The 26,923-nt window shown below is 42.7% G+C and overlaps 1 protein-coding gene across 4 annotated transcripts in view; it reads right to left on the bottom strand.

The window, feature by feature from the left end:
- Window positions 1-26,923, bottom strand: part of RBMS2 (RNA binding motif single stranded interacting protein 2) — a 1,165,202-nt gene that overhangs the window by 239,969 nt on the left and 898,310 nt on the right. For all 4 annotated transcript variants that reach the window (XM_044083632.1, XM_044083630.1, XM_044083631.1 and 1 more), the window contains exon 6: window positions 18,197-18,276. In XM_044083632.1, coding sequence (XP_043939567.1) covers window positions 18,197-18,276 — 80 coding nt within the window. The remainder of the gene's footprint in view (window positions 1-18,196; window positions 18,277-26,923) is intronic.

Here is a 26,923-nt window from a genome sequence, read left to right as displayed (position 1 = left end):
CTATATGTCACCCCCAATCCAAAATGGAATAATGCTATAATAAAATAGCCAGGTTTGCCACTAATTATAAAGCTTAATCCCGCCACTGCCTATCCCTAAAAGACGTTCTATTACTAAAGCAAACAAATTACTTGTCTCTTACCCATCTGGTGGTAGTCACAACTGCCCAGCACTGCAGATCATCATCAGACTATACTCTCCCAACAAACCACTGTGCTGCATGGACAAACTTCTACTGTCCATATCAGTATCTCATAATGTCCTGGGCACATCTCCCTACTCATACACTAAAACCTGAACTCAATCACAACTTCCATCAGACAACAGGATAACCTAGGAGGTTGCAAAAGTCTCCTTAAACAATATTTTGGTGACTCATGACTGTGTTCCTGCACAACTCCTGGTTAAATAATACATGTCCATTTCACTCCTCTCGCCAACAGGGACACAGCACAACTGACGCACTTAACACCCAGCTATAATCTCTTTTGAGTTTGTTTTTAAAAATGTCTCTGATACCAAGAGTTGTTAAATGTTCATGTATTTAGAAATATTCTGTCTAAAGTTTACTATATAATTGTTACAATTATTACTGTACTACTAATACAATTATTTGTTCACTTCCATATTATTTTACTGTCTGTTCAAGTGTTTTAGGTTTCTAATACCATGACAGGAATGGAACCCATTCATAAGTCAAAGTATGACTGAAGTCCATGAAATTAGTCCCGTAAAGTGGCATTAAGGATTCCTTGTCCTAACTGCCTGTCAAGGTGAAAGAGATGCACACACAGGTACCTCTTCTCTTACAGGTCCCCATGGACATATTAAACAGAGCAGCACATGAACCTACATACTTATTAGTTTCAGTATTACACATGGCTACGCTGAAATTCATTCTGGAGTCCGGAATACCACATTTCCTATTTGGTTCCTGTCTGAAAGACCTTCCACTGCCTAAGACACAAATGAAGTCTGAAGCTGATGTATATGATGCAGGTTAAGTAGAAAAAAATGGTCAGTGTGTCAAAAGTGTAGGACTTCTTACCAAAGCTGCCCAGTGTACAGGATTCATAGTCATGAGAAAGAAACCTGCTTTGGTTCTTATTTTTGTATTACAAAGCAGAAATTTCAGAGTTCCACTTTTCTACTATGAAGTAGAAATGTCTGTGAGCTCCAACTCTGAAGCACTCTATAAATTACATTGGCAGTAGCAGTCTACAACATAAAGATTATGTGCTTTTGCGAGAATGGAAAGGCTACAATGAAATGTGTTCTGCACTGCATAAACAGCATCACTATGGATCATTTCCAAAGAAGGTGTGATCCGAGACTCAACAAAGTCCTGCCCCAGACAGGCTTTTAAGTACTTTTTACAGGAGGCTCATGTCAGTCTGGCATGTGCTTCATCATCCTGACAGGCTCTGCATTTGGGGTGAGAATTCAAAGATGATTCAACATCCCTGCCAGTTTCTGACTAAAGAACCTTGGACTTTTTCAGTTTCTTCATTGAATATAGATGATTCAAAAGGGAACGGAGTGAAATTCCTCCTCCTCCCACTGTTAATGCTGCTGTAGCTCAGTCTGTAAACAAAGTTCCTTGGACAATACAAGTGGCGAAGGTTCCTATATAGGTTATATGCCTATTTGGCATTTAGAGCAGAGGACTAAATGTCTGATCTGTCAATGAGCTGTTCCTGTGCCAAGGGTATAGCGTTTGGATCTTTCCATCTTCATTTGCCTACTGTGTGATCTTGAGCAAGTTTGTTATCCTGACAGTGATTTCAGGAACTTGGGAATTTAGGCTAGGCTGCTTAATGGTCGTCTGGACTACATACCTAGTAACCTGTGAGCCTACAGTGCCTGGCAAGAAGTCTACATTCCTGAGTTTCAAAGACTGCAGGAGGCAGGGTCTGTCAGGGATAAATATCAACAGAATCAGGGACAAATCTAGAAATAAGACACATGAACATTTTTTTAAAACTACTAGTACTATTAATTTACCACACTAACAGAAAAAAATGAAAGCGAATTAATATACATTTTCTGAAGTAAAATAAGTCTATAAATCTAATTATTGTCATTATTAAGTGTAAAAACGTCATCAGTTTTAGGACGGATTAAGAAGGACAGTTGAGAGGAATGTAAAACAGCACACTCTTAGAAATGCAGACTACTTGCCCTTTGCAGAAGTGTAACCACGAAGAGAAAACAATGTCCAGCACTGCCCTTTGCAGACTCTATACAGAAAGTATACCGAAATAGCCTTTGAGGTTAATAACTTCCTTACCTCTGCAGCAGTGTTGTTGAACTGGCTCCTGGCACAAAATAATTCAATGCACTTTATACAAACAACAAATGCAAAAGCAGTTTCTTTAGTAACTCAGGTGTTGCTGAACGCTGGTGTGTCACCCAAAACATCATGGCGTATCACCTTTGACACGTGTGTCATTGGTTCGCCATCACTCGACTAAGTGATTTGCCTGTGTGTGTGTGTGTGTATATATATATATATATATATATATATATATATATATATATATATCATGGCATTTGATTAGTCAAGTGCTGCAGTGTATTTTCCTGCTTGTCCTTCCTTGCATTATTGGGCCATTTTTTAATAAAAAGTTTTACAAACTTTATTAAACCATTGACAAAATAAATTTAGTGTTTCTTAGTGTGATGTTAGCTTGCGGTAAAGTGTGATACATCCATAGACTTTAATGAGGCACCTTCACACATGTGAAATTGTGCACCCATATTTTTCTTGAACTGATGCCACTTGAGGTTAAAGTTCCCTATTTTTCCACAGTGATATCAGCATATGGAAAACTTGTATCAGAGTATTTTTCTAGGTGAAGAAGAGGGCAAAATATTAAAATTTCCCTGATGGGGAAGTACTGTTTGGCAATTTATGCACCACATGATGTGTCATAAAGGTAAGTGCCCAAATGTTGGCAAATCACTTTAAGGAACTGATGCCAGCACTGGCACACAATGCAGCAGGCATCTACAGCAAGGCCTTGAATGGCAGGACAGTCCTCTGTTCTGGTTAGTGAACACAGATCAGTTGCTTGAAATTGGCAGCCTGAGAAGTACAACCTTATGTAGTAGTAGTCAGAAACCACAGATGTCATGAGGGAATCGCATCCCGTAACTTCAGTAATCACCACATTGTCAGAAACCACAGATGTCATGAGGGAATCACGTCCTGTAACTTCACTAATCATCATCTGCATCTTCACTGGTGAAGAGTGAGGGTGTTGGCTGCAATTTCTGTTTGGATTTATTTTCATGACAGGGACAGGGAAGGAAACTTTCTGCTGTAGCTCTCAAGAGTCAAGCAACAGCGATGATGCAGAAAGTACAGTTATGTACACTTACCATAAATGTAGATGTTAGAGTATATTCACTGTTGCAGTCATCACCTGTGGGTTATCCCTGCTGTGGTAGCCCACGGCCAGCCCGAATACCAGAGTCAGTGTTTTTGTGTGCCGGCTGCTGTCGCCTGTAGTCTGACGTCAGGTCATCAGTACTATAAAGCACGACAGCCAATGTCATTGCAACAGTTTTTCTTGCCCTAACCCGTCAGAAGCACAAGGAAAAAGAGAGAAGTGGTCCTGGTGGCTAAGAGCCACCTAGGGAAGCATGTGTCCCCCTAGGGGAAGATGTGAAATGGTGGATGGAGGGAAGGAAACCAAGACTGCAACAGTGAATACACTTGAACATCTACATTTATGGTAAGTGTACAGAACTGTACTATGTTCTTCGTGTTTCACTGTTGCAGTCATCACCTGTGGGAGGATTCCCAAAGCTGAGGTAAAGGGTGGAATGATAGGTAGAGTCCTAGGTATGGGTCAGGGGGCCCTGCAGAATTGCAGAGGCAAACCCTGCCCTAGACTTAGAAAAGAGATGTAGGTGGTAATGCTTTGTAAAGGTATGGACAGAAGTCCAGGTGGCCACTTCCAATATGTCCCTGGTAGGGACTCCTCTGAGGAAGGCAGTGGAAGTGAAGGTTGCCCTAGTGGATTCGGTACGGATCGACTTAGGGATGGGTTTCCCATGTAGTCTGTAGCAAAAATGGATACAGTGTGAAATCCATTTGGAAATGGTTTGGAGATGGGTTTTCCCTCCGCCCCAGGGGCAAAGCTTATAAGAAGCTGGTCAGTTTTTCTGAATGGCTTAGTGCAGTCTAGATAGTATCTGAGTTGACTGTGCACAACTAGTGAGTGTAGAATTCTTTCCCCCTTGTTTTGAGGGTTGGGAAAGAAGGTGGGAAGGTGTATGGCCTGGTTAAGGGTCACATCAGATACCACCTTGGGCATAAAGGAGGGATTAGTCCTTAGGGAGACTCTGTCTGCATTGAAAATTATGAAGGGGTCGACAGCCATGAGAGCTTGAAGCTCTGAGACCCTTCTGGCTGAGGTGATAGCTGGTAGGAAGGCAGTCTTCTAGGAGAGAGATTTCAATTCTTTTGAAGTGGCAGGTTTGAAAGGAAGTAAGGTTAGTTTCTCTAACACATAATTCAGGTCCCAGGATGGAGTAGGAGGACTTCTGGGAGGCCTGATATTAGAAGCCCCTCTGAGGAATTGCTTAATCAAAGGGTGAGAGAAGACAGGTGGGTCTGAATCATAATGGGCAGAGATGGCCGAGGCATGGATTTTAATAGAGGAGAAGGAGAGGCCACTATTGAGCAACTCTGCTAAGTAATCCACGATGGGAGGGGTTGGGAGGTACTGCCCCCTTTTGATTGTTTACAGGAGCAGAATCTTTTCCATTTTCCTGCATAAGATTTTCTTGTGCTGGGCCTTCTGGCTTCTGTGATGATGTCCAGGACCTGTTTGCTTAACGGTGACTTCTTGTTAGTTTTTAGTGTATGAGCCATGCTGAAAGTCTGAGGGTCTGTAGGTCTGGGTGCAGTACCTTCCCCCTCTTCTGCATCAAGAGGTCTGACCTTACGGGAAGCAGCTTTGGGGGCTGTAAGGTCAGACTACGTAGTAAGGGGTACCAATGCTATCCGGGCCAATCTGGAGCGATGAGGGTAGCATCTGGTCTCTCCTCTCTTATTTTGATCAGAACCTTGGGAATAAGGGCCAGAGGAGGGTATGCATACACAAAGAGGTAGCTACAGGGGAAGGTCAAGGCATCTACCTTCCAAGCTAGGAGGTGATGCTTCCTGGTACAAAACTTGTGCAGCTGGTGGTTGAGGTGCAAGGCAAAGAGGTCCACCTCTGGGTTCCCCCACTCCTGGGTGAATTTGCAGAAAGATTTCTCTGTGGAGCTGCCATATGTGGGGGTCCAGGAAGTTTCTGCTTAGCTGGTCTGCCAATGTGTTGTTGATCCCTGGTAAGTATTGGGCAATTAGGTGTAGCCTCATGGAGGTGGCTGTAAGCCACAGACTCATGGCTAACCTGCATATTGGTTAAGATTGGGTGCCCCCTGCTTGTTGATGTACCACATTACTGTGGTGGTGTTTGTTTTTATAAGGCGGACTCCTGGGCTGAGATGGCATTGGAAGGAAGTCAGTGTTTTGCACTGCCATCATTTCTTTCTGGTTGATGTGCAAGTGAAGTTGCTGGGCATTCCAATGGCCTTGGGTACACCTGCCTACTAGGTGAGTGCTCCAAGCTATGTCTGAGGCATCGGTGGTGATGGTCTGGCCAGAAGGGCGGAGGATGAAGGGCAGACCCTTGTTCATGGCAGAGGCCTTTTCCCACCAGAGAAATTCATCCCTTATGTAAAGGATCAGTGGGAGTGTGGTCTCTAGGGACTGAGAGTGCTAACACCAAAGGTTCTTTAAGTACCACTGAAGCTTTCTTATGTGAAGCCTGGCGAGAGGGATGAGAAGGATGCAAGATGCCATGTATCCCAGGGCTTGCAGGAACTTCCTCACAGTGAGGTGACTTCTGGAAGCCAGTTGGGTGAAGTAAAAAGGCAGGAAGCTTTGCTTTTCTGGGGATAGGAAGGCCATTAGGGTTGCTCTGTCTAGCACATCTCCTAGGAAAACAATTTTCCTGGTGGGGTTTTGCTTGGATTTTTTCCTCATTAATGCTGAACCCTAAGGAAGTTAGGAGTTTTTTGACAAAGAGAAGATCCTGGAGCAACTTTGAGGCAGTCATCCAGGTAAGGGTAAATCTGTATATTTCTGTCTGCAGAATGCTATAGCTGGGGCCAAACATTTGGTGAATACTCTGGGAGCAGCAGATAAGCCAAAGGGCAGTGCAGAGAACTGAAAGTGTTGATTGCCTGCTCTGAAGCGCAGGAATTTTCTGCATGATTCCCTGATGGGGACGTGAAGGTAGGCATCTTTTAGGTCTAGTGTCACCAGCCAGGCATTTTGTGTGAGCATAGGCAGGAGCTGCTACAAGGTTAACATTCTGAATCTGGGGACCACCAAGGAGGTGTTCGGTTTGGATAGATCCAGGATGGGGTGCCAAGTGCCCTCTTCTGGGAACAAAGAATAGTCTGGAGTAAAAACCTTTTCCTGTTTGATCTGGAAGGACAGGTTCTACTGCCCCCTGGGATATTAGTGTTTTTACCTGTTTTAATGCCTCTGCCCACTGGTTTGGGGGGAGGTCTGGGTACCCTCTTGGAACTGGGAATTCGCTGAAGGAGAATCTGTATCTCTGAGAAATGATTTTTAATACCCATTGGTCCTTGGTTATAGAAACCCAGTTGTCCTTGAAGATGGTGAGCCTTCCTCCTAGTTTTAGATGAGTGAAAGGAGGGCAGAGGGGGGAGGGAGAGTCATTGTGAGTGCTTACCACAGAAGCTTGGCTTAGAAAGTACAGTTGTGTACCTACCATAAGTGTAGATGTTCGAGTGTATTCACTGCTGCAGTCATTACAATTGCGTTATCCTGCTGGCAGGCTACCCTCAGTTGGCCCGAATTCCAAAGTCTAGGTCCGGCGTCTGTTGCTGTCACCTCTTCCCTGACATCAGTGCGCCAGAGGTATAATAGATGCAGCCGACACCATTTTCTTCAGTTATTCTTGCCCCAGATGTCAGGTGCCCCTAAAAAGGTAGGCTAAATTATGGCAATAAGCATGCATACAGAAAAAAACAACTTTTCCTTCATCTACAAGCAAATACACCACATAGGTTGTATAGAATGGAGACGTAGAGATAAGTCCCATCAAAGAAAAAGGGGGATGGTGGGAGGGTAACCTGGACTGCAACAGTGAATACACTCGAACATCTACATTTATGGTAGGTACACAACTGTACTATGTTCATCTTGTTTCACTGTTGCAGTCATTACAATTGGGTTGAATCCCAAAGCTAAGGTTGGGAGGCTGGTGCTAAACAGGATTAGGAGAGGCTAGCAGGCCCTGTAGAACTGCAGTGGCAAAGCCTGCCCTGAAGTTTGAGTAGAGAGGTAAGTGGTAGTGCTTTGTAAATGTATGCACTGAACTCAAGTTGCAGCCTCTAAGATGTCTTTGGTTGGTACTCCCCTGAGGAAGGCTGCTGAAGTGGCTGCAGCTCTGGTTGAATGTGGCCTAATGCCCTTAGGCACTGATTTGCCATGCTGAGAATAGCAGAAACGAATGCAGTGACTTATCCACTTTGAAATAGTCTGTTTTGAGATAGGCTTTCCTTGTGATCCTGCAGCATATGCCACCAGAAGTTGTTCAGTCTTTCTGAAAGCTTTGGTTCTGTCCAAGTAGAAGCGCAGCTGTCTGTGAATGTCCAAAGAATGCAGAAGTCTCTCTCCCTTATTCTGTGGGTTTGGGTAAAAGGTAGGCAAATGAATTGTTTGGTTAAGGGCCACACTGGACACTACCTTAGTCATAAATGTAGGGTTTGTCCTCAGAGAAACCCTGTCATGATGGAAAATAATAAAAGGTTCCACAGCCATGAGTGCCTGTAACTCTGAGACTCGTCTAGCAGAGGTTATTGCTAGGAACAGAGCTGTTTTCCAGGATAAGAATTTGATGATAGCTGCAGAGGCTGGCTCAAACGGAGGCAGTGTGAGTTTTTCCAAGACATAGTTGATGTCCCATGCAGGTATTGGGGCTCTCCTTGGAGGTCTTATGTTTTTGGCCCCTCTGAGGTACTGCTTTAGTAATGGATGCAAAAAAAAGTGGATTTGTATTGTAATGGGCTGAAATGGCAGAGGCATGAATTTTAATTGATGAAAAGGAAAGGCCTTTATCCAGCATCTCAGTTAAGTATTGCAAAATCTGAGGAATATTTGGAACAGTCGTGTCAATGCCTTGTGCATGATTCCAGGCACAGAATCTGTTCCATTTTTCTGCATAAGATTTTCTGGTGCTAGGCCTCCTGGTCTCCAAAATAACATCCATCACTGCTTTTGAGAGAGGTGTGCCTTGAATGGCTACAGTATCTGCCATGCTGCTAGGTTTAAGGTCCTGAGTTGGCTGTGCAGTATCTGACTGTCTTGTTGGGTCAGTAAGTGAGGAATTTGAGGTAATGTCCAAGCTGGATTTTGAGACCAGCTTTTTAGGATTGGGTACCAGTGCTGGTGGGGCCAGTCTGGGGCAATCAGTATCATTTTTGGCTTTTCTAGTCTGACCTTGAGGAGTACCTTGGGAAGGAGAGGCAGAAAAGGAAAGGCATATACTGTTAGGTTTTTCCAGCTGAAAGACAGAGCATCCACTTTCCATGCTTGCTTGTGAGAAGTCCTTGTGCAGAATCTCTGTAGTTGGCAGTTGTGAGGGGAGGCAAATAGGTCCATGTCCGGGCATCCCCAGGTCTTTGTTATCATGCTGAATATTTGTGGATCCAATTTCCACTCGTGGGGATCCATTAGGTTTCTGCTTAGTTCGTCTGCCAGAGTATTTGTCCTTCCTGGCAGGAATTGTGCTTGCAGATGTACTTGATAAGTCAATGCTGTGTCCCACAAGTTCATGGCTAGTCTGCAGAGGGGGTAGGAATGTGTGCCCCCCTGCTTGTTTATGTAACACATGACTGTAGTATTGTCCGTCTTTATCAGTAGTTGTCCTGGATGAAGTAGATCACTGAAAGCTGTCAGGGCATTCTGTACAGCTAGCATCTCTTTTTGATTGATATGTAGATGCATTTGACTTGTGGACCATGTGCCCTGAATACATCTTCCTGCCATATGGGCCCCCCCCAGGCATAATCTGATGCATCTGTTGTCAATGTCTGCCTGGCTGTGGGTATGGTGAATGGCTGTCCCGTGTTGAGGTGACAGGCTTTTGCCCACCATCGAAACTCCTGTTGCAGGCAGGGAATGAGGGTAATTATTGTTTCCAGGCTGTTGCAATGTTGAGTCCAAACACTTTTTAGATACCATTGAAGTTTCTTCATATGCAGTTTTGCATATTAGTAGAATGCAGGATGCCATGAAGCCCAAAGCCTGCAGAATTTTTCTTGCAGATAACTGGGACTTTGTTGCCAACGTTTTGAAATAAGTAGTCAGTTGTCTTTGTTTGTCTGGAGTGAGATAAGCCATCTGGGCAGTTGTATTTAAGCTTGCACCCAGGAATATTATCTCTTGAGAGGGTACGGGTTTTTATTTCTTTTCGTTCACTGTGTACCCTAGACCTGTCAGTAACCTTTATACAAATGCCAGATGCTGTAGTAGAGTGTCCTTGTTCTCTGCTTGAATAAGGCAGTCGTCCAAGTATGGATATATTTGTATTCTTCTTTGTCTGCAAAATGCAATCACTGGTGCCAGGCATTTTGTGAAGACCCTGGGCACAGTAGATAAGCCAAAGGGCAGTGCAGAGAATTGGTAGTGCATTGAGCCAGCCATAAATCTGAGGAATCTTCTGCATGATTGTCTGATTGGAACATGCAGGTATGCCTCTTTTAGGTCTAAAGTCACAAGCCAATCCTTCTTGCCCAGCATGGGCAGAAGCTGCTGCAGAGTCAACATTTTGAATTTTGGAATATGCAGGAATGTGTTTAGGAAAGACAGGTCCAGTATTGGTCTCCAGGCTTTGTCCTTTCTGGGTACCAAAAATAGCCTTGAGTAAAATCCTATTCCCAGCTCTTGCTGTGGTACTTGTTGAATGGCTTTCATGTCCATGAGGGATAAAACTTGTTTTTGTGCCTCTGCCCATTGATTGCGTGGCAGGTTTGGCATACCGTTTGGCCTTGTCAGGGCGTGAAAGTGGAACCTGTAGCCTTGAGATACGATATTTAAGACCCATTTGTCCTGGGTGATCCTGTGCCAATTTTGTGAGAAAAGTGCTAGTTTTCCCCCCAAAGGCGCAGCCAGAAGATAAGTGCTTGGTGTTGGTAGGGGAATGTCATTGAGACTGTTACCTGTATGGCTGTGATTTTTCCTCTCCACTTTTGGAGGTAAAAGCACCCCATTGCTTAGGCCTGTATGAGCCTTAGGGCTGTGATCTGCCTCTTTGTGGCCTGTCTGACACTGGAAAGGACCAATTCTTTGTAGGCCAGTTCCTACTAAATCTGAGAGGCTGTACCTGTAATAAATCCTTCACTGTTTGCATAGATTTCACTTTGTCTCCATTTTCTTCAATACTTCTTCTGCTTTAACATCAAACAAGGTATCATGTTGTAATGGAGTATCTAATAGTTTTGCTTTAACATGATCAGGCAGATTCTGCTCTTTTAACCAAGCATGCCTTGTGGTGGTGGTGCTGCGGTACCGTTGCCGTCTCACAGTAAGACTCTGTCCGGTTCAATTCTCAGCTAGACCGTCTTCTGTGTGGAGACATGCGTGAATGGGTGTACCTTCGTTGAAGGTTGTGCGTCAGAGCTGGCAACTCGGTACGTAAAAATCTACTGCCAATCATTAGCAGACTGAAGTTCCGCTGTGGCGACCCCTAACCGGGAAAAGCCAAAAGACACAACAACCAAGCATGCCTCCTAATGACAGAACCTGTAACTGCAGCCTTGCAAGAGACCTATAGAGAATCAAAACCACATTGCAAAGTATGCTTCCCCACTTGTTCAGCTGCATGCAAAAAATCCTGCATTTCTTTGTTTTCTGCACATTCTGAATTTGTCAACATTTTCTGTTTAAGCAGTGACATAAGATATTGCTGATATTTAAGCATATGAAACTGACAATTTAAAGCTCTTACAGCCAAGGTAGCAGAAGTATAAATTTTTTTTCCCATCTGTCCAGGGCCATTGAATCCCTATCAGAGGGAATAGGGTTTTTTGTAGTGGAAGCCTTGACCCCCTTGGGACCCTGAGAAATAGTTTCTAGGTCAGCAGCAGGGTTTTTGTAAAGACATTTATGTGAATCCGGAACCCTGTAGTATCTGTCTGGCTTTACAGGAGCTGGTGGTAAAGAGTCAGGAGATAGACTAGTAAAATAGTAAAAACATCATCTACAATGTCTAAAACAGGAGGAACAGCAAGGGATCTGTGCTGGGGTAATAAAAGGAAGTCTCTGAGCCTTTTCTTGGATTCAGAGTAATCTTGGCTCTCCCAATGGAAATGCACCCTCATAGTATGCAGGGTCTCCCCAAAAGAATAATCCTCAGGAGGCGAGGCTGAAGGGATGGATTCTTCAACATCAAAATCCTCATGGGGAGGAAGGGAATATTCATGTTCAGAAGAGGAATCAGAGGAAATGGAAACCTGATCTGAAGATTCATATTCTATCTCTTGCCTAGGCCTCTTATCAGGAGGGGGATGGGAACCCCTGATCAAAGTAATTAAGTCTTCAGCCATTTTAAGCATCTGTTTTTTAGGCATGGAAGTCTGTCCAGGAGAATGCTGTACTTGTTTATTTGTCTTTAGAGCTGCTTTAGTCTTTGCCTTTGAAGCTGAGGTTGGCTTTACATATAAAAACCCTCAGAAGCCGATGCCTGCTCAGCGGCTCCGGACCCATCTGAGGGAATAGTTTCTGAGTGTCCAGTACCTTGAGTTTCCAGAGGCCTAGTTGGCTCCACGTGGGAGTCGAAAGCGGCCTGTGGCTCTGAGGTAGTTGGCATCAGGGGCAGTGAAAGCGCCTCACTGAGAACCGGCGACAGGCCTAGCGGAAGCCTCGTCATCTGTTTTGGACCTCAGATGCCTGCCCTTTTTTTTTCCTTGTGCTTTTTATAACTCCGGTCGTCAGCTGTTCTGACGGCATTATATAATTGAATCTTTGGCCAAAATAATGAAAGGCAAAATCGTTCCGACGCTTAATAGTGCGTTGGTTAAATCTAGCACAAAACCGACAGCTAGCAACATCGTGGTCAGGGCCTAGGCAAGGAATACAGTAAGAATGAAAATCCTTATGAGGTATTTGCTTCCCACAAGAAATACAATTGTTAACTTTTTCTGACATCGGTCTAGAGCAAGAAAAAAGTTTCCTCAACGGGATACTTATATGAAGACTTCGGATCTGAAATTCGTTTTTGAAAATCTCAGGAGTTGGCCGACCGGCACTTGCGAGCCGCTTTTGCTTCGGGCACCGCGTGGCAAGAAAGACTGAAGAAAATGGCGTCTGCTGCATCTATTATACCCCTGGTGCACTGACGTCAGGGAAGAAGCGACAGCAACCGACAGCGGACCTAGACTTTGGAATTCAGGCCGACTGAGGGTAGCCTGCCAGCAGGATAACCCAATTGCAATGACTGCAACAGTGAAACATGATGAACATCTCCCTGCCTTAGAGGTGGAAGTGGTCCATTGTTAGCTTTTTTGCTGGCCCTGGGAGAGGGGCCTGGATGTCCTGTCCCTGCAGGGCCTACTTTGGCTCTGTCTTGCTGGGTGCAGGGAAGGCCCAGTGCTTAGAGGGAAGTTCCTGCTGAATCTGGGTGGTTGAACTTGAAAGAAATCTTTTACTGTTTGCATAGATTTTGCTTTGTCTTCCATCTTTTTAAGCACCTCCTCTGCTTTTTCCCCAAACAGACGTCCCTTATCTAGGGGTGCATCAATAAGTTTAGACTTGACATGATCAGGGAGAGTTTTGTTCCTTCAGCTATGCATGTCTCCTAATAACAGATCCTGTCACTGCTGCCCTGCTAGAGGCTTCTAAGGCATCATATCCACATTGTAATGAGTGCTTGGGCACTTGACAAGCAGAGTGTAGTAATTCTGCCAGCTCTTTTGAGTTGGCACCGTCAGGAGAGGTAGTAATCTTCTGTTTTAATTGTTCCAAAGTGTGTTGATATTTTAACATATGGAACTGACAACTGAGTGTTCTGATAGCTAAGGTTTCAGAGGTGTACACTTTTTTACCCCATCTGTCCAGAGCTCTAGAGTCTTTGTCAGAAGGAAGAGGATTATTGGCAGAACTAGTCTTAGCTCCTTTGGGTCCCTTTGTAATGACCTCGGGGTCTACAGCAGGGTTCCTGTACAGGTATTTGTGAGAATCGTGTACTCTGTAGAACCTGTCAGGTTTAGCTGGAGCAGGAGGCAGGGCATCTTGGGCTAAACTGGATTCAAGGAAAACGTCATCCACCACTTCTAGAATGGGTGGGATGGCCAGGGTTCTGTGCTGGGGTAGGTCCAGAAACTCTCTAAGTCATTTCTTTGACTGTGGGTAGTCCTGAGATTCCCATTGAAAATGTTCCCTGAGGGAGTGGAGGGTTTCCCCAAAGGAGAGGCCCTCTGGAGGGGAGGCAGAAGGGATGGATTCCTCTGCATCTGAATCCTTATAAACAGTTAAGGGCTGTATCTCCTCTTCAAAGGCAGAATAATCAGATTCCTCAGACTCTTGGTCTGTCATAATTCCTGGAGAAGGAAGCCTTTTCCTTTTTGGAGTGGGGGCTTGAGTACTTTGGATAAGGGAGATGAGATCCTCCACCATTTTAAGCATTTGAGCTTGGGGTGGTGGATCAGTAGCAAGATGGTGGCTAGAAGCAGATTTCCTAGGAGTGGCCTAGCTTCGAGGCCTGAGAGAATCCATCGGTCTCTGAGAAATGGTAGTCTGAATTGAAGACATCTGTTTTTGGCCAGAATTTGTAGTGCGAACGGCCTCCTTGGAAGCCGGTGCCTGCGTCGTAGCTCCAGACCCAACCAAGGCAGAGACAGCCAAAAGGCTCTGAAGATGAAGTGGATTTCTGTGGCATACCGGACTCCGAAAGGATCTCGGCAGAGGCCTGCATAGAAAGCGAGTTGGGTATCGGGGGCTGCAAAAGCGCCTCGCTGAAGTCTGGAGAACTGGCGACTTGCTTAGTGGTAGCATCGTCTGAAGGCTTAGCCTTGTGTGGCCTGTCTCTAGCTTTACTTTTTTTCAGAATATCGGTGGATTGTTGGCTGATGGATGCCATATCGGAATTCGAAGATGGAATATGAAAGTAACTGTCTGCAAAACAAGCTCTATGGCGAATGGTTCTCACATTAAAGAGGGCACAGAACCAGCAATCAGGGACGTTGTGGTCTGGGTCTAAACAAGTGATGCAGTAAGAATGAAAGTCTCTGTGTGGGGATCTGCTTTCCACAGGCGAGACAATTGTTAACTTTTTCGGACATCGGTTAGAGGAAGAAAAAAGGGTCCCCAACAGGGTACTTAGCTTTAGACGTTTTCTGTTGAAATTCGACTTCTGGTAGCAACCGACTGGCACTCTTGTGAACTGCTTCTGCTACGGGCTCCATGGCAAGAAAGACTGTTGTAATGATGTTGGTTGCCGTGCTTTATAGTACTGACAACCTGACGTCACAGCAGCCGGCGCACAAAAACATTGACTCTGGTATTCGGGCCGGCATAGGGCTACCACAGCAGGGATAACCCACAGGTGATGACTGCAACAGTGAAATACAAAGAACATCTACTGATCTGTGTTTAGCAAAAAAGAGCAGCAGCCTGCAAGACAGCAGAAGCAAGCAGGAAAACAGCGCAGTTTGGAGATACTAGGTTTGTACTAAACTCTCATTTTGTGCCTGTCTGCTTCAGGTCAGTTGCCCAAGGAATGCTGACCCTCTCAGGTCAGTTGTACTTTGAATGTTAAACCTCTCAGGCCAGTTGCCCATGGAATGCTGAACTTCTCAGGTCAGTTGTCCATAGAAAGCTGACCCTCTCAGGCCTGCTGTCCATGGAATGCTGAATCTCCCAGAGGTCAGTTGTCCATGGAATGTTGAACCTTTCAAGCCAGTTGTCCATGGAATGCTGAGTCTCTCAGAGGTCAGTTGTCCATGGAATGCTGAATCTTCCAGAGGTCAGTTGTCTATGGCACGTTGAATCTTTCAGGTGAGTTGTCACTAGCAATGCTGAACCTTTCAGGTGAGTTGCCCATGGAATGCTGAATCTCCCACAGGCCAGTTGTCCTTGGAATGCTGAATTCCCACAGGTCAGTTGTCCATGGAATGTTGAACCTTTCAGGCCAGTTATCCCTGGAATTCTGACCATCTCAGTGATCCTCTTTGGTATGTGATTTTCCTTTACATTCTTCCAGTTGCGCTCTAGTAAGGGAGACAGTCCCAAGAGAACGCATTCAGCTCTCAATGAAAGAAGATAAAGTGGGTGACACTATAGAATCACAGTGAAATCAGTTAGGGCTGTAGTCTACAAACATCTAAATGTGTAAAAAGAGTTACGGTCCAGCTTATTATCTAATAATTATGGCAGCATTTGTAGCTTTGGAAGGTCTAGGCATGATCTCTTTTTGGCATCATACTGGTCACTTTCCTGAGGTACCTCCATGCTGGATATCTGAATAGTGCGAGGTTCTGACTACAATAACAGGATGTTGCAGTAAGTGTGCCATGTAACTCAGCAGCAGACTATGTACGCACATCATATTGGTTTCTGTGACGGAGTCTGGGGATTTTTCTACCAAATTTTGCAGATGACTGCAAACTGGGCGCCATAATCGACTCTCCAGCCGACACAAGCATCCTCCAAAAGGGCCTCATAGAAACAGACAACTGATGCCAGAGCCATGGCCTCAAGCTAAACGCCAAAAAGTGTATAGTCATCCCCTTTGGCAAAAACAAAGTGCCCACAAATTACCACATAGGTGGTAATCCATTAAGTACAGAAGAAGTAATTAGGGACCTGGGGACCCAAGTTGATAGCAATCTCTCATTTGACAACCACGTGGCCAAAGTGGTTAGAAAAACATTTTATATAGCCCACCTAATCATGAAGGGTTTCACATCTAGATTAGGGGAGGTCATCGTGCCTCTTTACTCATCCCTCATCAGGCCCATAATCGAGTACAATGCCCCTTTTGGGATGTACCTTACCAAACACCTGCAGCAACTGGAAAGACCCCAAAAGTACCTCACCAAGAGGATCAAAGGACTCAAACAGATGCCATATGCTGCCCGGTTAAAGAAACTCCAGCTCTACTCAGTGGCATACCACCTGTTCAGAGGCGACCTGTGCCTGACATATAAAGCCATGTCCAACCCGGAATTAAGGGACATGCTGCAACTCAAAAAATCCAAATCCCATCGAGCTACACACTTGAGAGACTTGAACCTCAGCACTGAAATAAATAGGACATGCTGGAGGGACAGATTCATAACCCAGAGGCTCCCTTCACTCTGGAATAAAATCCCAGTCCAGGTTAGGCAGAGTCCCTCATTGACTCTCTTCAAGAGGAATCGTGATGAGTGGATGGGAGATGGTAGGTTTACCCCGGGTATCACTTCTGTGTCACTGTTAAACAGAGGCACAGTATACTAACCTCGAAAAAGGGCATAGCAAAATTAATTTAAAATGGGTGGCGAAAGCCAAACATACTCTGGCTAGGCTTATAAATGCCCTAGGGCAGATAGCCTAGTATGAACCTATGAACCTAAATGCACATCAGCAGAAGGAGTTCTCACAAATTATACCTATGTCACATATTGTCTCAAACAGCATCCCACGTAACTTGTGCTTAAGCTAAGGAAGTGAAGTGTTCCTCAGTTTTCCACCCGGTGCAGCTGAGATAAAACTAGCAGTAAGGAAAAAATTGAAAAGAAGCAAATGCAACTGACAGCAGTATACCTTAGGATATACAACGCAGAGAATTACACAGATACACATGCAACTGACAGCAGTCTACCTTAGGATATACAATGCAGAGAATTACACAGATCCACATGCAACTGACAGCAGTCTACCTTAGGATATACAATGCAGAGAATTACACAGATCCACATGCAACTGACAGCAGTATACCTTAGGATATACAACGCAGAGAATTACACAGATCCACATGCAACTGACAGCAGTCTACCTTAGGATATACAATGCAGAGAATTACACAGATCCACATGGCACATTTCCAGCACAAGGGAAAACATGATAGGGTACAGCTAAGGGATATATTGTCTGTGTAGTGAAGGAACTTTTCTAGCAGAAATTATATGTTGTCAGCTTTGTAAGCAGTAAGCGCCATTATAACCGAACAATATCCACAAACAATTCATTTTCATGAAGATCTGCTTCTTATAGAATGGGTACTGCATGGTTCATTTCTATTCCACACCACAAAAGTGCTTTTATTTTCAATGTATTATCCATTCCTTGATTAGACTTCAGAGGAAAACAATATATAACTTTTATTTTTTCCTTCTTTTCATGTGCTGCATAACGTCTTTTCTCCCAACTTCCTGTTTTTACTTACACAAACTGCATGCCAGGGGAGATCATTTGTAAAGCTGTCTCTGGCATGTTGTCTTTGTGTAGTTCTGCTTCTCATCAGCATTCCTAAAGCATTTCACTGGCAGATTCATTCAAGACTATTAATGACGCACGCTCAGTGGTACCGAATGGCTGGCTTACTGTTTAATGGATCCAATAATTGCTGCAAATATGCTGATGCATAATGTCCCCACAGTACTGGCAGTCATTTGTTTGGGATATGGTTCACATAATCACAGACAAACCCATCTAAGCCTGCAGAGTCAAGACTGACAGGGCAAAGATGCTTCCAACAAAGATTGTTTTATGTGAGAGGTACAGCCCCCACACTTACGAATTACATCATCAAGGTCAACCAGCCATAGGGGCATGTTTTTGTCTTAAGCCCATAACACTTTTTTTTTTTCAGAAAACCATTTAGTTAATCAATCCTAATCAAAGAAGTTTTTACAAATGTGCAGTTACACAAAAAAACTCTGATTAGTTCACTGTCTTGTAAGCCACTTTGTAAAATACAGTTCAAAAATTATGACACAGACTAAGGTAATGGTCATTGCAGTGGATGTGTAAATTATGTTTTAGTTGCTGATTCACTGCAAAAGAGGTCATAAAACACAGTAATGTTAGCCAGGCCCTCAATGAATGCTACAATATGGTTGAATAAATTCACTGTACAGGTGCCATACACTTCATTTTCTAAGGCTTCATTTGATTTACCTGGAAGTCCTGGTGGTGTCTTGATGTATTTGCCATTAAAATGTGAGATGATGGCTTCACATTTTTCTGTTGACTCCATTCTGTAAAAGCAAAATGGGAATGTTATACAGAATCATTATAAACAAAGCAGATGCGGCAAAGCTGGGAGAAATGCATTTGAAGCTATTGGCATAAAAAGCTATGGTAGTTCTAAACACAGAGTGGCATGTATATGTTTGTCAGGGAGGTAAAGTAATAAATCTTTTACATTAAACAATTCCACTTTTGGCAGAACTCCTATAACTCCAGGAATGCAAGCTAACTTTGTGGGAGGAAGCAACACTATTTAATAATAATTATAAAAAAAAAAAATGTTAACAGGCTAGACTGTTGACACTGGTAAAATTAATGGTGTTATACAATCAAGCCATGAGATGGCAGTGTTCTATAATTTTCCAGTTATGTAGTATGTCACACAATGTCATTCATGATGGACACAAATCAAATGCCTGAACCAGTCAACTAGATTTTAGCACCCCCCACCCCAACTACTACTGAAAAACTGCTGTCAAACTGCATCTCTTAAGTTGACAACAAAGACTAAAAAATACAGTCCACCTGATGGACGTGATATGAAGGCTAACTAATTACAAGATGGCACGGAGTGGGTTTCCTGTGCAAAAATGTTCAACATGTGACTATAATGAACAAATGTGAATATACAATGCAGTGGTGTGAGGGAGGAATTTAAGCCAAGCGTTGTGATGCACAATAAGGCAATGAGGTGTTCCACATGGATCCAGATGTTACATAGTCAGTTTGTCTTTGAAGTGAAGAAGTAACTCCAATTGTGCTCCATGCAGTCCTGGAGGCTATTCGGGAAGAAAGAAGAAATCAGGCTAGCTGACCTTGTATGGACAACAGCCATAAAACTGGGGATGCACGATGGAATATGAGGAACCAGTGAGGGCAGTGGGAAGGCAGACCCCTGAACAATGGGGGGAATGCAAATTTCAGATGAGAGAAACAATACAACCAGGAAAAGTTTGCAGGATAAAACTGAAAAGGAAGACTTAAGGTCAAAGGTGACCTTTTTTGAAAGCCAATCAAGCTTACAAAACATTTTTAGGGAGATTTTTATAGGGCTCTGAAATAGCTTACCAGAAGAAGTGGTAGTTAGCATAGGATTAAAAAAATAAAGCTAAATATAAAAATGCTGAGTGCAGAAGGGAAGCTGCATAAAGTGCCTCAACAGGTAGAAATACTAAAGCTTTGTCTCTTTCTCTATGCTTGTTTCTAACTTGAGCCATTTTGTGAAGAAGGTGGCAATATTTTGTCAGTTTGAAACTGCTTATAAATAGGACTGTCTGCCTAGGGTAATTGGGCAACCACACACATGCACAAAAATGCATTATACACACTAATGTTCACCAAAGTAATTAAATAACACTGCATCAAAGATCTCTAAATCTGCTGAACTTTGTTTGTTCTAATTGTAGCTTTTTGACCAATGATCTATATGTAATACTAAAAAGAAAGCCGTCTAAGGAAGACCCATTGTCATAGTGGAGGTTTCTGTGACTGTAGTTGACAACTAAGGGTGTTAATCCATGTTGGCACATAATTCCAACCACTGTGGACAGTGTGACAACTTAGTGGTGAAATGTCTGCCTCACAACTCCAGGGCACAGAGTTCATTTCTCACCTCTGGTCACATTCTAGCTGAAATCTGCTTGTTCTGTCTTTGTGTTTTTTTCTCTAGCTCTTCAGTTTTCTTCCACTTCCCCAAATAACATGCTGGTTGGCTGGCTGTACTATACAAATGAATGGATATAAAGTATTTGCCCTTATGGCACAGGTCTGCTGAAAACGTACCAGTCCACTTAACAAATAACCTAAATGAAAACAGCACAAACAACCAAACCAAAAACAACCTCCAGAGGAAGCCTTAATAGGCAAAAATAGTAAAATGAAAAAAAGGCTTCCACCACAGCGAAAAGTTCACTGAGAAATTCTGTTAAAATGTAGGCTTTAATAAAACGAAGAAATAAAAAGCACAAATAGTGCTGTTCAAGTTGCAGGTCAAACAGGATAAGCGCTTTCAGTTAAAAAAACCTTCTTCAGATCCTAGTGTGTAGACCTGACTGACTGCTGTTAAATAAAGATCCTTAATTGCTCAACCAATCACATACAGAAATCAGATGCACACCTTCCTTAAGCCTCCATTTCATTTCTTAATTAGGCTTCTCTCTTTCAAAATAACTTTAATAGGAACTACTCTGTTGAGCCCTGGAAATATAGCTCTGAGGTTCATGATCCATTTGCTTTCTTCCTTTTCCGTTTTGTTGACAATGTCTCCTCCACGGAGTTTAGTAGTCACATTCGAGATAACCATAAAGCTAAATGAATGCACTGGATTTTCAGACACATGTCCATATAGGGCATTGGTTACCATTTCATTCTTGATGTCTAACAGGAGGCAAAGTATCCATTCCTTAAACTTTCTATTGGTCTTTCCTACATAATAGGCTTGGCACAAATTACAAGTGCCAATGTATATAACATTCTTGGTGATGTAGTTAGCAAAACCAGAGAACTTATAGCATTTGTTAGTTACCGGGTGAACAAAACTGTTGGAACATTTAATGTGGCTGCAAGCTTTGCAAAAGCCACATTTCCAAGTTCCTAACCTATTTCTTCCTTCTGTACTCTGCTTGTTAGGTATTCCATCATAGTTGCACAATAAATCCTTTAAGTTCTTCTTGTTTTTATAACCAAACCTAGGTGTTTCCCCTACAATTCTATTGACATTGTCAGCAGTTAGGACTGGCCAAAATTTCTTGATGGTTTCACAGACATCAAAGGAGTCAGTGCTGCAGGTCATCATGCACCTGAGACTGTTGTCGTTCCCACCTCTCTTCACATCACTCTGCATCCGCTTTGAGTAGTACGGTTGCTCTTTGTTGTATCGAATGGACATTGCTTTGCCTTTACTCATATCTAATTGTTTTTTTATTGTAGCCTCTTGAGGTAAAATTCTGTAAAAGTTTATCTTGTTCCTGCAGAAAATCATCGTCATCAGTACAGAGCTTGGATATCCTGGTCACTTGATTTTCAACAATATTCTGAAAGACATGTCTCGGGTGCATGCTATTGTAGTATAGCATATGGTTCCTCCAATTTGGTTTCCTGAATATAGTGGTGCCAATTCCTTTGCTATTATTCATTGAAATTCTCACGTCTAAGAACTCAATCTCACTTGCTGACGTTTTCACTTCGAATCTTAAAAAGCTAGTTGTACTTGTTAAATAGTTGACGAAATCATTTAGGCGTTGCTTACTGCCCTTCCATAGGAATATAACATCATCCACAAACCTTTTGTAAAAGATGATGCATTCCTTCCATTCATTTTTCGTATCCATTTCCCATTGCCTTTCCCATTCAGCTAGGACTATATTGGCATAGCTGTTTGCACAGGGGGTGCCCATGGCTGCCCACCATTTCTGCTCTCCAGGACCAATTCCAGGAAGCTGCAGACTAGATTCACATCCATGTTTACTTCAAAATGAGAGGCAAAGTCCCTTACTGCTTCTACTCCTAGATCGTTGAGTATGCAAGTGAATAAATTGTTGATGTCCATCATCACCAAAATGAGGTTATCTATAGAGCTTTCTTCCTCTATTCTTTCATACAGTCTCTCCAACAACCGACCAGTGTCCCTCAATACAGTATGTGCGAAAGGCAACAACTTCTTGAGTTCAATTTCTACATAGATTGAAAGGGGCTCAGTGACCCATCCTCTCCCTGAAACTATCGATCTCAAAGGGGGGTCAACACTGTTCTTATGAATCTTAGGCAACCCTTTGATAATAGGTATAGTTGGATATACCATTTCAAGAAAGCCATACAGATTTTTATCAAATGCTCTAGTCCATTAATTTGTCATACAAGACATTCTTTACTGAGGAAATCGATCTGTCTACTTGATATTTCTCGATTTTGTGGTATGTATCACTATGGCTTAACATAGCCTGCATTTTCTGGGCATACTGTATTGAATCCATCACTATTAAAGCTCCTCCTTTGTCAGCTGGCCTGAAAATAATTTCTTTCATTGTTTGCAATTCTTTTAACGCCTGAAACTCATCCTGTGTTAAATTGTAATGGTGCTTACTTTTTCCACTTGACCTCCATTGAAACACCTCATTCTCACTTAACCGTAAGAACATCTCCACAGTGGGATGATTACCGGGGACAAAGAAACTTGTTTTTTTCAACAAAGACGATGTATAGTTTGTACCAGTATTTTCATTGTCAAAAAGACACTTCAATGTAACGTTCCTGCCAAAGCACCTTCAGTCTGTCACTAACTCACTCAGGTCAGAACGTATTGAGGGTATAAAGCTCAAGCCTCTTTGCAGAACACTCTTTTGGGTAGCTGTCATCCCATAATCAGATATATTAATTACTAACAAAATTGATTCATCTGAGCTCACTGAGGTTCCTAAGTTACCTTTCTCTTTTTCCTCTCTCAGCTTTCTGACCTGGATCTCCCGACATTTTTCTGTGTTAATAAAAAAAGGGAGTTGCTGTAACGAAAGTGCATGGATGGATCCCTTCTTTGGTATCACGCTCGGAACTATTTCACTTGAAGGCTGAATGCTTCCTGCTGAGGCAGTGTCTACATTCACTGCATTATCATTTTCCGTTAGCGATGTAATGACCTCGAGCATACCAGAGTCATTGTTAACTATACTACCATTAGTCCTATTGTTAGGAGTATTGCAAGAGGCTAATTCAGGATGTTGCCCATTAGTGTGTATATCACTATGTACTTTGCGTGTATATTCACACTAGAAACAGTCCTGTGTGTCACAGGTACATTTCCCATGTTGTCAGAGCGTTCTTTTCTATCAGGTGCTCGCTTATCCCTCGGCCACTCAAACAGGTGACTGTTAGTAAAATCAAAATAATCTCTCTTCAGTTTAATTTTTATATTTTTCAATTTGTTCTCATAGGTTTCCAATTTATCTTGCAAGGTTTCTAGCTTATACAAGCAGCTAACGGGTAGTCGCATAGTTTCCATTTGCTTTTGCTTACATTCAATAAGGGCAGAAACCTCATCTTCATGTGGCTTAAAGTAGTCTATTAGCAGCTGCATGTATCGGAAGCTTGTCTCTATGTTAATCTCCTGCCATTTGGCCAGGAGATCGGGGTAGGTGTTCCTATAGCTGGGCATACACCTAATTCTCAATCCCCTCGGTATCACATTATGATGTAGACACGCCTCCATGTGAAATCGCTGCCATTGCAGCCTCTTGAGCTTATAGGCTACATTCTCAACTTTTCTAAAGATGTTATCAAATTCATTAGACTGTAATGAGTTCCTGATTCATGCCAGTCTTTACATTGACATCAAATAAAGGATTGTGCATACTTGCATTAAACATAGTATTAGTTTTCCGACCATTTTCCATCACAAAATAGTGTTGACACCAAAGCAGTAACAAATAACGACTGTGTGAGGTGTTAAGGTAAAAAAAAAACAAGCACAAACAACCAAACCAAAAACCACCTCCAGAGGAAGCCTTAATAGGCAAAAATAGTAAAATGAAAAAAAGGCTTCCACCACAACGAAAAGTTCACTGAAACATTCTGTTAAAATGTAGGCTTTAATAAAATGAAGAAATAAAAAGCACAAATTGTGCTGTTCAAGTTGCAGGTCAAACAGGATAAGCGCTTTCAGTTAAAAAAACCTTCTTCAGATCCTAGTGTGTAGACCTGACTTACTGCTGTTAAATAAAGATCCATAATTGATCCTTAATTGCTCAACCAATCAGATGCACGCCTTCCTTAATCCTCCATTTCATTTCTTAATTAGGCTTCTCTCTTTCAAAATAGCTTTAAATTAACTTCTCTGTTGAGTCCTGGAAATAAATTAGCTCTGAGGTTCATGATCCATTTGCTTTCTTCCTTTTCCGTTTTGTTGACAATGTCTCCTCCATGGAGGTTAGTAGTCGCATTCGAGATAACCATAAAGCTAAATGAATGCCCTGGATTTTCAGACACATGTACATATAGGGTTAACATTTCATTCTTGATATCTAACAGGTGGCGAAGTATATGTTCCTTAAACTTTCTATTGGTCTTTCCTACATAAAGCATACATCCGAGCAACGACTCCAGGTGCATCTGCAGTTAACTCCTATGATGCTGCAAGGCATCAAATATTGTTTGTTCATATTTGCATCAATAATTCCAAAACCATATTATGTACAAGTTTTAAAAGATATCGTCTTAAAGCTTACACATTGGCAAATTCAACTGCAATAATATTCGACCCCTGTTGAGTGCACCTAAAGAGATATTTAACTGTTTATATGATATTAATTTATATTGATATAATTTTCACATTTTTCTAAATATTTCAACAACCAAGTAACAGAGACCAAACTCCTTAGCCTTATATGAAAGCGCTAGATGAATAAAATGCTGCTGACAGTATGTGTGTAATGTGAGTGGTTCCTGAGATATTGTAAGTTGTTTACAAAATATTACAAATGTAATAGTTACTGTGTTTACTGTCACTTATAAAATTCAGTTTAAGACCTAGAACCTAAAGAATGCTACCACTATAAAATTCTTTGGGCTGAAGTATTTGCCATTTATACTTCTTTCATACCTCCTATGGTTCCAGAGATATTAACACTTTTTTGAAATGTGAGGACATAATATGATTCTGTCAAAAGGCTTAGGCTCTGCCCATTGGAAGTTACAGTGCAAACTTCCTGAGCACCACTGGAGTGAATGAGTTTTGAGCAAGTGCACAAAAACAGTGAACACAGTAACATAGAATTCTAGCAACACAACAGCAGAAGTAGCACCAAGACTTAAAAGGCACATTAAATGCCTTAACAGAAGACTGATTACTAAGGAATGGAGGGGAGAGACAGCATCTGGGAGAGCAGCAAAGGATGGAAGGCACAAAACACAGTACTGAGGATGACAGGAAGCTCATGAGCAGCACAGGAAGAGGCAGACAACAGTGTCCATCAGAAGACCAACAATGGTATGGCTAGCATGCAAGAGGCACAGGTAAAATTGGTCTATATAACCAGTTCATTGAGATGCTTAATTATCAATCAATTTTTTATGATGATATGAGCCACTTTAGATATATGTACAGGAGACAGTGATGCCATGGAAAAACACACTGGAACCACGTGGCATATTGTTTCTTGCACTGCACATAATCAGCTAGTGTTACAGTCTGTGATGGACAACTGTATATGAAGTTAAGTGCTGCACGTATTACAACAGTAGGGATCCCGCCACTGCTTTGTAGTGTGGCTTCTGAGAAGTATGCAGGGTGTAATACACACAAGCACTAAGTAATCATGTCAAGCGCTACAAGGCACAATGCACAGTATTTCCAAACAGCAAAGGCAGTACAATCTGGGGAGACACCATACAGGAGAATATCCCCAGCTGAAGCTGGAAGGGTCTCATCACTAGACCAGGCTGACAGTAAAAGCCTTCACATCATGACTTGCATAATTCTAGAATAATCACACAAAAACAGACCTATCACAATTTTGTGGCATCACATTTAGTGAAAAAGCCAGCTAACTTGCATGATCCGCAAACTATGTGGATGACAGATTAGACCCATGTGGCACTGCACCCAAAACACTGTGACAACTGCATGCTATCAGAAGTGTTGCAAGCAGCACTACTGCCACCTGCTGGATAACCTACTGCACTTTCTCATGTACAATAAAGTACAGTTTTGTACCTACCATAAATGTAGATGTTCGAGTGTACACCCTGCTGCAGTCATCACACTTGGGTTATCCTGTCGTCAGGCGGTCCCGCAGTCTGCCGGAATTCCAAAGTCTTGGTCCGGCGTCGGTTGCTGTCGCTTCTTCCCTGACGTCAGTGCGCCAGGGGTATATATAATGCATCCGACGCCATTTTCTTCAGTTTTTCTTGCCCCAGATGTAAGGTGCCCCCAAAAAGGTGGTCAGTAATTAGTACCAATTTGAGTTAATTTTGCACAAACACAAAATCCCTCCAGCTACAAGCAAATACATCAGGAAGGTATTGTAGAGATTTAGCCAGTTAGATCAGAGGGGATGGAGGGAGGGTAACCTGGACTGCAGCAGGGTGTACACTCAAACATCTACATTTATGGTAGGTACAAAACTGTACTATGTTCATCGTGTTACCCTGCTGCAGTCATCACACCTGGGTAGAATCCCAAAGCTAAGGATGGGTGGAGGAGTCATAGAGGGTTAGTGGAGGCTAGAAGGCCCTGCAGAACTGCAGTGGCGAAGCCCGCCCTAGTCTTAGAGTAAAGTGGTAAGTGATAGTGTTTGGTAAAGGTGTGCACTGAACTCCAAGTTGCAGCTTCCAAAATCTCCTTGGTTGGAACCCCCCTGAGGAAGGCTGTAGATGTAGCTGTTGCCCTGGTAGAGTGGGGCCTAATGGTAGCAGGGACTGGTTTTTCAATGATGGGTATAGCAGAAACGAATACAATGTCCTATCCATTTGGAAATGGTTTGTTTTGATATAGCCTTCCCTTGTGAAGCTGTAGCATAGGATACAAAGAGCTGGTCAGATTTTCTGAAAGCCTTAGTTTTATCCAAGTAGTAACGAAGTTGCCTGTGAATGTCCAAGGAATGCAGGAGTCTCTCTCCTTTGTTCTGTGGATTTGGGAAGAAGGTGGGTAAGTGGATGGTTTGACTT

Source organism: Protopterus annectens, chromosome 9.part0 (genome assembly GCF_019279795.1).
Source record: "Protopterus annectens isolate FY-2018-M chromosome 9.part0, PAN1.0, whole genome shotgun sequence".
Lineage (NCBI taxonomy): Eukaryota > Metazoa > Chordata > Ceratodontiformes > Protopteridae > Protopterus > Protopterus annectens.
The sequence above is the reverse complement of the archived record's forward strand: the minus strand, read 5'-3'. Positions and strand labels throughout refer to the sequence as shown.